Source organism: Natrix helvetica, assembly GCF_964273705.1.
Source record: "Natrix helvetica genome assembly, chromosome: 9".
NCBI classification, from domain to species: Eukaryota; Metazoa; Chordata; class Lepidosauria; order Squamata; family Natricidae; genus Natrix; species Natrix helvetica.
Window position 1 is genome coordinate 24063144 of NC_138560.1, and position 11586 is coordinate 24074729.

The 11586-nt window shown below is 39.0% G+C and overlaps 1 protein-coding gene across 8 annotated transcripts in view; it reads left to right on the plus strand.

The window, feature by feature from the left end:
• KHDRBS1 (KH RNA binding domain containing, signal transduction associated 1) overlaps positions 1–11533 on the plus strand; it is a 31270-nt gene extending 19737 nt beyond the window's left edge. Inside the window, exons 7-13 of one of the 8 annotated variants that reach the window (XM_081961766.1) lie at positions 109–176; positions 1518–1576; positions 3133–5653; positions 6149–6194; positions 8682–8835; positions 10757–10843; positions 11072–11533. In XM_081961766.1, coding sequence (XP_081817892.1) covers positions 109–176; positions 1518–1576; positions 3133–3230 — 225 coding nt within the window. In that variant the 3' untranslated portion in view covers positions 3231–5653; positions 6149–6194; positions 8682–8835; positions 10757–10843; positions 11072–11533. Of the gene's footprint in view, positions 1–108; positions 177–1517; positions 1577–3132; positions 5654–6148; positions 6195–8681; positions 8836–10756 lie in introns of all 8 variants that reach the window. The other 7 variants (XM_081961764.1, XM_081961768.1, XM_081961767.1 and 4 more) reach the window with 7 other exon arrangements.
• Positions 11534–11586: the final 53 nt, after the last annotated feature.

Sequence of the window (11586 nt, forward strand, 5' to 3'; positions counted from 1 at the left end):
AAATTTAATTAGAGGCATCATTCCCTTTCCTAATGAACCCTCTTGTGAAACTCTAGTTGCTGACCCCCTTCTCTCTCTATTTTTTTTTTTTTTTTTTGTCCATTTCAGGGCTACGATGATGCTTACGCTGAGCAAAGCTATGAAGGATATGAAGGCTACTATAGCCAGGGTCAACAGTAAGTCCTCCTTTTAGCTTCTTTAATTCCAGCTGTTTGGTATTTCCTAGAAAGTTTCTTGATTTGCTTATTGCCCTTTCTACTGTTTCTTGTCTGGGCTTGTTTTCCTCACTAAATCAATGAAGAAGTGCAATGTTTTTGACTCAGTTCTCTGTTTTAGGACGTGAGAACATATTAATGCAAAAATACTGAATATTCAAAACAGTTCACATGTTTTGAAACACCATTATGATTTCGTACTGGTTGCTTATGCTTGTATTCAATCTACCTACATTCAGCACCAGGGCTCCCTTGGCCCTGTCTCTTTTTCTGTTACCTTTGTTAAATAAACCCCCCCTTGCATTCATCTTGAATGTTTTCCCAACAAAGCCAGTTCTAATTTCCATATAGCACACACACAGCCTTTTCACTTTCTTGTATCTATTTTTGGTAATATGCCAGGGGTCCTCAGACTTGACTGGGGAATTCTGGGAGTTGAAGTCCATAAATCTTAAAATTGCCAAGTTTGGAGATCCCTGTAATAGAATAGGCACAGCTGCTTCTGTTTGTGTGAGGTCTAATTCTAGTGAGCATTCTGCCAAGCTACACAATGCTTGCTCCTAATTTTTCAGCATACATGTATATAGTTTACTGCTTCTCACTGACTATGTCAGTAAACTGCATGTCAACTGTTTTGTTGGCATGTACAGCAAAAGAAACTCCTGGGACATTTTCTTTACAAAGAGGATACCTTTACTGACAGATTCATATAGGCACAAAAGAAGCAAAACCACTTCTAAGATTTTGGCATGAAATGCAGTATAGTAAAACCCCCTTTTCCTTCCCTGGGCCTCCCATTGTCACTATCCACCAATCTAGGTTACACATTTTATTTTAGGAAAACAGTCTGCGCCTTTCGAAAGTCCTCTGCATCTGACTTTAAAGTTGCAAGATTTTCCTCAGGCAGTAAATGGCTCACGTAAATCCCTTTTTCTCCCTCCCAGCTCCCCACACATTCTACTCATACCCCTCCCCCCTCCCTTAGCTTCTTTGTCAAGTTGCGAGTGGAAGGAAGTTCCTTGCAAGTCAACCTTGACAGGCATCTCTTGGTTAATGAGATGCAGGGAATAGAATATTGACTTTTAAGGAAGTCCTTCAGAGATGTTATCATATCTTTAAGTAATGTTGTGCTTTGGCTTCCTATGCGACACACATGAGAAAGACTAAAGGTGGTAACCGAGCCTACTGTTTCATTTCCTTACAGAAAACTGTTTTGCAAAAAAACCCTCAAATTAGGCCACTCTAAGTAATAGCAGTACAATAACTAGAAAATATCAACGCAGCCTTTTCTTGTTCTTGCAGGGAAACGGAATATTACGATTATGGACATGGTGAAGCTCAAGAATCTTATGAGGCGTATGGTACGTCTGCGCGTCAGTGATTGTATGGATTCAAGCTTTATTCCATTAACTGAATTTGGGCATCCTGTGTTTTGATCAAACAGTGATCCTATGATAAGCTGATAATTAATGTTTTTAGGGATCATCTTAAAAATATATTTATTTATTATTTTTATTTATATCCCACCATTATTATTTTTATAAAACAACTGTAGGTGGTGAACATAGCTAATACACCTTCCTCCTCCTATTTTCCTCAGAACAATCCTGTGGGGTAGATTGGGCTGAGAGAGGATGACCAAAGTCATCCAGCTGCTTTCACGCCTAAGGCAGGACTAGAACTCATAGTCACCCAGTTTCTACCTTGTGCCTTAACCACTTAGCCACCAAAGTGGCTCTTTCATTTGGAGACATCAGCAAAAAGCAGCTTCAGGACTTCTTACAGGAACTTCAGTCTGGAATTTATCCCAGATTGGACAATAGCAAACTTTAGGGTATTTTTCAGCACAGTTTCTTTGTTTTGTTTCAACTCTACACAGACCCTCCTTCCGCTAACCCCCCCCCCCCCCCCCAGGTCTCTGCTTTTGGAAATCACTTGTCTGGCTTTGTGGTCCCCTGAAGGGTCTGTGTCTTTCTGGACATTGGGCCCAGATGCCCTTGCTAATTAATTAGTGTGGTAGGAGCAGATGTCTCACCTGATTTCCTGCAGCCATAATGAGAAAAATAAGATCTGTGCAGCAATTCAGAGAAACAACATTGTTGATTGGAGTAGGAGCCGTTTGTCCAAGGGGGAATTAATTTTGGTGGTATTTGCAAGAATCCTTACTGAAATGAAAATGTAGTTTGGGGCATTTTAGCCAATCGAAAGAAAATGGAAACATAAATGACTTCCTTCTGTTTTACCATCCTAAGCTTTTGATTTCCCCCTTCTTCTATTAAGTATTTTGAGTGAGCCCTCTCCTCCTTATCGGGCTCCATAAACCACCTTAATTCCTAAAGGGAGAATATAACAAGCTAAGTAAGTGGCTTAAAGGGGGAAAAAAACCAAAATGGTTGGAAGGAAGCTTGAAAGCAGCATTGAAACTTCACTGTTATGTGTTCTGGTGTGAGTATAGCATGGATATGCAGAGTTCACTTATCTGCTGAGCTATAACATTTCCAAGACGCTTCTTTCCGCAAACTATTCAGTCACCTCGGGAACAGTTTTGCACATAACAAATGTGGAGAATGCTGTTTTCTTGAAGAAACTGCTTCTGGATAGAAAAGTAGATAGACTCTAGTGAACTCTGTTTAGGCTTGTCCTGGTGGAATGCATAGTTTCATTCGGAGACGTGGTAGCTGGGGGATATTGGGAGGTGAAGTTCACACATCTTAAAGTTGCCAAGATGGAGAAAGAGTGGCACAGAAGCTTTCCAATGCTAAACATCAGTAAATGCATGAATCAGCCTGAAAAGACCCAATTTAGTGGATTCTCACAATCTCTTGGTTAATGTGATCGTCCTTGCCCCAGAACTGCTACCCTTTTCCTCTTAGCTAAATGGGCAAATGTGATGGGATTTTTTTTCTACCTCCCACAGGTCAAGACGACTGGAACGGAACTAGGCCTTCGCTCAAGGCCCCTCCTGCTAGGCCAGTGAAGGGGGCCTATCGAGAGCACCCGTACGGACGCTATTAGAACATTCACCAGGGCAAATCACCCTTATGAACAAACAGTTGTTTCTGATTCTAGTGTCTCCCAGGATTCCTCTTGCTTTGCCACAACAGACAAGTAATTGTCTCCCTGATTTTTCTCTGGCTCCCTTTTTCTCCCACCTCCATCCTCCCCCGACCACTTGACCCTACATTCTGCTTCTGTATGTAGTATTTTAAATAAGTTAGAGTTAGAAAACTGAATTCAACTTTTTAAGTGTGTAGACTGCTTTTCTTTCTCTGTTTATAGCTTATATAAACAAAAACTGTACCTTTAAAAAGAAAACTTTTGAGATAAAATGTTAGTTTCCAAAGTGACATGCTTGCTTAACAGTTATGGAATTAAAGTTTGTTAATCTTTAAATTTTTTTGTTTTGTTTTTTAGGCAACCCATAAAAGTTCTAGTTGCAGAGTCCCAAAGTAGGCTACATTTCAAAATTCAGGATTTTTTTTAATGAATTAAAATGTCATTGTAGTGATTGCCAGTTAAAAAGCAAAGTCAAATGTCAAAATTTTGCCCTTAACAGCAAATTGCTTGATTAATCTTAACTTTAAACATCAATAGGAAGGATCCTCTAGAACAAATTAAATGGTGGGTTTTTCCCCCCCCTTCAGTAGATTTAACTTTTTTTTAAACAAAAAAATTAGGTTTGTAGAAAGACTTCCAATGTGGATATTGAAATTTGTCCCCAAATTCTGGGATGCTAATGGCAGAGGTTTTCAAGCAAAAGGTGTTCTTAGCTCAATTGTGCATGAAGAGATTTTAAGAAAATGGACATCTAGCTGCTCTGTAATTTTATATTGCTCTAACTGCCCAGTGTTTTGATATTAGGAAGTATTAAATATAAGTAGCTGTGCATTGTGTCTTTTTTTTTCTTTAATGAAAAGCTAACACGAGTGTTTGCAGTACCTAATATAGTACAGACTTACAATTGGCAACATTATCAAGCTTTTAGTCATTCCAGTGACATATTTGTGTGTCTCGACACTCGTATTATGTTAAAAAGGGACATTGCAGCTGAAAAACCAAGGAGAGCTTATTTTGTACATAGATTTGTACACTGTCCTCCCATTTTGTTCTTGGAAGATTAAATGCTACTACATGTGTAAGCTTGCCGAAATAGGTAGCTAAAATTTGTCAAGATGTCTGCAGCAGTTTGTCAATAAAGTTTAGTCCTTTTTTTAAATCAAAGTAAAAGTGATGAATTGTCATTTTTTTTTAATTCTGGTCAAGCAGTAAAATAGATTTTCGTCTTTCAATAAAAATTAAATTAATGTTAAAGAACATGGTCTGTTTTCTTAAAAAAGATTTAAAATCAGAAGAGATAAAATGGTATACTCTGAAACTTTAAAACTTTATGAAGCCAAATGAGCTTAATTTTAAAACAAAACTGTTTTTCACCCCCCGGAAGTTGAACAAGGCTTCAAGCTGCTGCATAAATGTTTTGTTTCACCCTCCTTCAACCTGCTGTTCCTGGGGAAGTATAGATTTCAGCTTCTTTCATCCCAAAGTTGTGGGTGGTAAGACTCATTGTCCAATCCTTCTGGAGGGCACTGGCTTAGGAGAGCCTTTCCTTTCTCCCCTGTAGGCAGCGATGCTGGTCTGTTGCCTTGCAATCAGAGTTGATTTCAAAAGGGCACAGCCTCCTCCTTTCCCCCAGTCCCCTTCCTTTTGGGGCTGTTTGCCCAAAGCACGTCCCCGTGGATTGTACTCTCCACAGTACACCAGGCACGGTTGGGCCAAACCATTGCCAATTTGTTCAGTTGACCTTCATATGAAAGAAAGGGGATCTTGGATGACCTGCCTCGGGACCCAGAGCTCTTAATAGTCATAAGTAATGGCTTATGCTGGGGGCAGGCAGATGATTCGCTATGGCTATGAGGAAGGGGCATAAAACAGAACATTGCAAAGCTGGCCAGTTCACACAGCCTCAAGTCACTGCATTTCTGTCTCCAAGGAGAAAGAATTTATCAAAAATCCAAACCACCATTGGCTATAAGGCTAAGTGGCTATTTGTTCCTGGACTAAAACCAGAATAGGTGGCTATGTGATATTGTGGGTTGTCTCTCTGCTCCCTTCTTGGCCATTTTTTAAAATTCGATTTTCATTGGGGAGGAACTGCTTGGGGGTGAAAAAAAATATCCACTGTTCCTGTCAAATTGCGCACAGAAGTGCATGATTGAGGGAAATTACTTTTAAAAACCAAAAACACAAAAAAGGTTGTTATTTGTAGTTTGTTATTTTAAAAAAATGTAAATAACTGAATTTTCCACAATGGTTTGGAGTCAGCTTTCAGGGTTTAATGTCTTGCTTGATGAAAAGATCGCCCCAACCCCCCTTTTAAAGGAAAATTATCGCAGGAGAATTCAGGATGTCTTAAAGCTAACATGCACCGAAAAACTCAAAAGGTAACCTAAATGTCTGATTTTAATAGCACATTTCTTTTACATAAACTGTGACGGCAACTTGCATAAACTATTTAGCACTGAAATTCTTCAAGTGTTAACTTTAATGTAAAAGTTGGTAAAAAGAAAAAAAAGATGTTTTAAAAGTAGATTCTTAAAATATATCCACTTGCATCTGCATAAATTAGTAATAATGTTTTAATACTTGTGCTCTTTTGTCAATGTAATGAACTGTAAACCTTGGGCAAAAGCAAAAAGATTTAAATCTTAAATATAAATATGGATGTAGCTAGTCCTGTGTTTATCAACAAAATCCAAGTAAAAACTCAGCCCTTATTGACCCATTATTGCTGTTCACTATCTTAAAATGCCCATTTTTAGGTTTAAGTTGCATGTTTCCTTTCCCTGCAGCGTTAAATTGCATGCAAAAGTTATGTCAAAATTTCTTTCAAATTGCATGTGGTGCTGAGGAAACTTACCCTGTCTTTCCATTTGCAGGTAGCGGCGGTTTGGGTGAAAGTGACATTTGATGAGGACATGTTGGGTATGTTATTTAACTACCATACTTTTGCTTTCTGGCTTTGAAACCATATTCTTGCAGTTTGCATAGTTTATTTTTGCATTGGGTCTCATTAAAGTTTTAAGATGTTGTCTGCAGAATTACATCTCCCCATTTGAGTTGGCCTGACTACTCAGTTCCAGCGAGGTCTGGAAATGGAGTTGGTTCATAGGGCAGAATCCCCAAAAGGCTGTTTTGCAGTGATGGGGTTTGCCATCTAGAATAGTATCTCAGTGATTTCTTTGTTCTTAATTTCTCAAACATTCGTCTGTCTTCTGGAAAAAGCTCAAGTCGGAAGTATTCTTTTCAAAATATTTACTTTGCTTGGGTGTTATTAAGGCTTTAATTTAATTTACAGTAGTTTTCAGAGTATAAGATGTACCAAGGTTTTGAAGAGGCAATTTTTTTAAAAAGGAGGTAGGTAGATAAAGGGATAGAGAGGGAGAGAAAGAGAGAGAAATACAGTAGGGAGAGAGGGAGAGAGAGTAGGTAGGTACATAGATAGATAAAGGGGGGGGGGAGAGAAATGTAGTAGATAGGTAGGGGGAGAGAGAGGGTAGGTAGGTAGATAGAGGGACAGGGAGAGAGAGAAATACAGTAGGTAAGTAGGGAGAGAGAGAGAGTAGGTAGATGTTTCCAAGTGTATTTATCCATGTGCTGGAGAAGGAAATCGCTGAAAATCTGCAGCACCTAAGACTTTGTACTTGATCAATGTAATTCTCATCAATCAGTTAGAGCTTTCCGAAAAAGGGGGGGGGGGAGTTTTTGCACTCTGCAAACCTCCCTAAAATGGCCCATTTTTCGTGAAAAGGGGTCCATTTTTTTTAAAGGCATGAATAGCCTTGGGGGGGGGGCTTGCAGACTACTCCTGGGGGAGGGACAAAACGGGCCCATTTTTTGTCAAAAAATAATTGCATGCATAGCCTTATGGAGGTTTATAGAGTGCTCCTGGAGGCTGGGGGGGGGGGCAAATTGAACAAAAAAGGGTCCGTTTTTTGCTCATTTCTGCCCTCCCCAGCCCCCAGGAGCTCTCTGAAAGCCTCCATAAAGTCTACGTATGACCATTTTGGTGAAGGGGCGGGGCTTTGGGAGCAAAAAATGCTGTATTCAGTGTATAAGAGGCACCCAGATTTTCAGCCTCTTGAGAAAAAAAGATGCGTCTTATACTCCAAAAAATACGGTAATTTAATTTTTTAAAAATTTTACATATAAAGGTTAAGGTTCCCCCTCAAATGTGTGCTAGTCATTTCCAGCTCTAGAGGGCGGTGTTCACCACCGTTTCAAAGCCGAAGAAGCAGCACTGTCTGAAGAAGTCTCCGTGGTCATGTGGCCAGCATGACTAAATGACAAAGGCGCACAGAATGCTGTTACCTTCCCATCAAGGTGCTCCCTATTTTTCTACTTGCATTTTTTACATGCTTTTGAACTGCTAGGTTGGCAGAAGCTGGGACAAGTAATGGGAGCTCACTCCATTATGCGGCGCTAGGAATTTGAACCACCGAACTGCCGACATTTCTGGTCGACAAGCTCAGCATCTTAGCCACTGAGCCACCGCCTCCCTTTGCATCGCATTTTACATATATCCCACCTTTATTATTTTTTACAAATAACTCAAAGCAGTAAACATACGACTCCTTCGTCCTGTTTTCATGACAACAATGCTGTAAGGTGGGTAAGGCTAAGTGCGACTGGCCCAAAACTCAAACTCAACGTCTCCTGGCAAATGGTTTAAATTCACTCGGCTTTCCTGCCTAAGGCAGGACTAGTACTCACCATTTCCTGGTGAAGTACTCAGCAAGCTTTCATACCTATTGCGGGACTAGAATTCAGTCTCTTTCTTTTCAGCCTGATGGCTTCACCACTAGACCAATTATATTTCACACCTTGTTAACCACCAAGATTTCTATGATTGCATCAGCATAGACATATGACTAATGACTTGGTTCAACTCCCTGCTTTGTACAGGATCTGTATTAACTTTGGCACTTCTGATCCATGATCATCAACTTCCTTTTTAAGACCTCTGGTAAAGGAGTACTCATCACTTCATGGCCAGTTCTACTCGCTGACAGCTTGTACAATCAGAAAGTTACTCCAGATATCAGCTCTCTACTCTACCTTCTTCTGGGATGGAATGAAACATTTCTCTTATGTCTCACAGCCCTACAAATATTTGGGAGCTGCTATGATATCTCTCCTTTCAGTTGCAGTTTGCTAAGCAAAGTTTCCAAACTGTCATTATCTTAGTTGACTCCTCTAAACTTGCTCCAGTTTGCCATTTTTTGAAATGGGGTGTCCAGAATTGGCCACTGGACTCCAAATGAATCAGATATGGACAACTGGAACAGTTGCACCCTATGAGCTGGACTGTGCGTTCCTTTTAATGCACCCAAAATTGAATTTTCATTTTTTTAGTAACCATCACTCTCACTGGCTCATGTTTCTTTTATTTTCTTTTATTTATTTTATAAGCACCTGTTTTTAGATTTCATTTGAAAAAGGACTTCAGGACTTCAAACAGAAGCTGTATATTCTGCAGCAGCAGTTTAAATCAAAACTTCTTTATTCTAATAATATCAAATCCTATTATATGTACCAGATTTTGTACAAGCACTACTACATAATTGTGAGTTTGCACATTTTATCATTTGTGGTTGACTTATGTCAAAGCAATAAAATTTTGGACAAAAATACACAGGTGGATAGAAAAGATGATAGGAAAACATGTAGATTTTAAACCTGATTTTTTTATTAGGTATAATATCAGAAAAACATAAGAAAAGTATGTATTGCATACCTTAACAGCAGCGAGGATTATTGCACAATATTGGAAAAATGAAGATATACCATGAGATGAATAAATAGTCAAGAAGAAGATACTAGATTGTGCAGAAATGGATAGATTGACATTGAAAATTAAACAGAAAGAGGATGTAGAATATTATCAAACATGGAATTTATTTTACCAATGTTTAGAAAAAAGGGGTGGAGATTAAGAATGTAATTTGCATTGTTAAATAAATTATATACCCAGGCAACATGTTTATTAAGCACTAAGAAATGAACTTAATAGAAAATCTTTTAAAAAGACCAGTGATAAGCAAATTAGCTGTGGGACCAGCATTGCACAGCAAAGAGCATGGACCTGAATTCTTGACAGCTTGAACTCAGGTTGACAGATAGTCCTTGACTTTTGACCATTTGTTTAATGACTTTTCAAAGTTATGGCACTGAATAAAGTTACTTATAATCCACCCTAGCACTTTTGACCATTGCATTATTCCCATAGTCACAGGGTCGAGATTTGAATACGTGTCAACTGGCATGTATTTATAACTCTTGCAGTGTCCCAGGTCACCCGATTGCAACATTCCCAGGGTGTTCCCAACAAGCAAAGGCAATGGCAGAACTTGCTTTTGCTTAAAAGCTGTGTGATTCTATTACTGACTAGCAGAAAAGTTCATATAATCTCTAGTAGGTGGCAAATCTCAACCTATAGTAAAGAAACTCCTAGTGCAGTGATGGCAAACCATTTCGGCACTGAGGGCCAAAAAGGGAGCATTTCACTTGCATGCACTCTCCTCTAGGCCACAACAAGGAAGAGGAGCAGCCGGGGGGGGGGGGTGCGCTTGCAGGAAAATGAACTTCCGGTTACTGCCACACATGCGCACGCGGCAATCAGCTAGCCTTGGTGCATACGGCAGTGCTGGAACTGGAAGAGATGGTCTTCCATGATGATCAGCTAGCCGGTGCGCATGCTCACGCCAGAAAACGGAAGACCATCTCTTCCGGTTCTGCCATGGCTGCATGCATAGACGCCAGTTGATCGTCACATGCGTATAATCAGACAACTCTTGGTGTTTCTAAGCAGTCTCTCAAAATCAGTTCCCAGTTAGAAGAACTCAAGTGCTAGGACCTGATGCTGCATTACTTAGTCCAGAACAACAAAACAAAATTGGATGCCAAAACACCATAAAAAGAAAGTGTACTATACCTTTAAAACAAACTGAGTAAATCACCTTGCCTGGCTGAAACAAAATGTAGGAATTAGCCCACACAAACATGTAGAACCCTAGGCTGGAGAATAAAACTTCAGAACGTTTCTAGAATGGACTTTTATCAGACTGGCGGGAGAGTCAAGCCTTGCAGAGAGGGACTTTAAATAAATTAATACCAGAGCTTACAGCCACTTTATATATACCAATGGTCTATAAACTTTTCTAAAAATGGCCACTATTTTATTGTGTCTGCTCTTGGGAGTATTCTTATTTTTTACAGTTTGCTCATTGCCTGAAACAATCTGTAAAAGCTTTGTACATTGATAGACCGGTTTCCCCTTAATCATGAATGGAAGAATCAACAGCTTAGTGAATTCTTTGTAAGAAGTCTAGTAGCACCTTTTCTGACTAACACGTGTTATCCAAAGGCATAAGCTTTCATGGCTACTTGCGTTCAATAGGTGCAGCTCACACAGACCAATGCCTTTGAATAAAATCTGAGAGTTGCAAAAACTGTACCAGACTCCTGATTTTTTTTTTCTACCATAGACTAAGATGATCCTCTTCCTACAAAGATTTCTATATGGGTCTGAAGATGCAAGCTACCTCTTAAACTCAAAGTGACATGTCTCTCGAGTATGTAATGGAAATTAAAACATATCTTGGCTTCCAACATGGATATCTTAACTTTCACTGAGTTTTCAGGGGCAATTTGAAAACATGAATATTGTCTTTTGGGGGCTCTGATTGGAAATCACTAAATTATACTGTGCCACTGTTTAAGAAGCATTGGCATGTAACTGTTGAACATAATCAAGAGTTAAGTGCTATATTTCAGTAATTTTCTCCATTTTTTCCCAATAGGTGGAGTCTTCAAATCAAAGATGACGACTTGGAAACAACTTTTATAATAGAACATATTCTTATCAAGTCTTGGAGATTTTCCAATCTTTTTCATTATGTGTACTGGACAGGACTTCAGAGAAGCTTATTTTCTAGATAATGTAGTCCTTCCTATTTAGCTTATTTCCCTATGTTTGGTTGTAAATTTGGAAGTACTATACATTCTGGCTGACATAAAATGACATTGCAATCTAATTGATACCTATGCCTACGGAGAGTGTTTCAACAAAACCTGAATAATTTGGTGATTTGTTGCTCCATAATTGCTCCATGCACTTTCATATTTTAAAATAATGTACTGACTTTCTAAAAATTCCTCTTTTTATGGTTAATACTGGAACAAAGGAGCATGATTTGGATCTATTTTCATGTGTACGACAGTACAGTACATTTGAATAAAGGTTCCTTTTTAAAAAAAATAAAGTATGATTTTATGTTAATCATTTCATTAGATGGAACAACCTATGGACATTCAG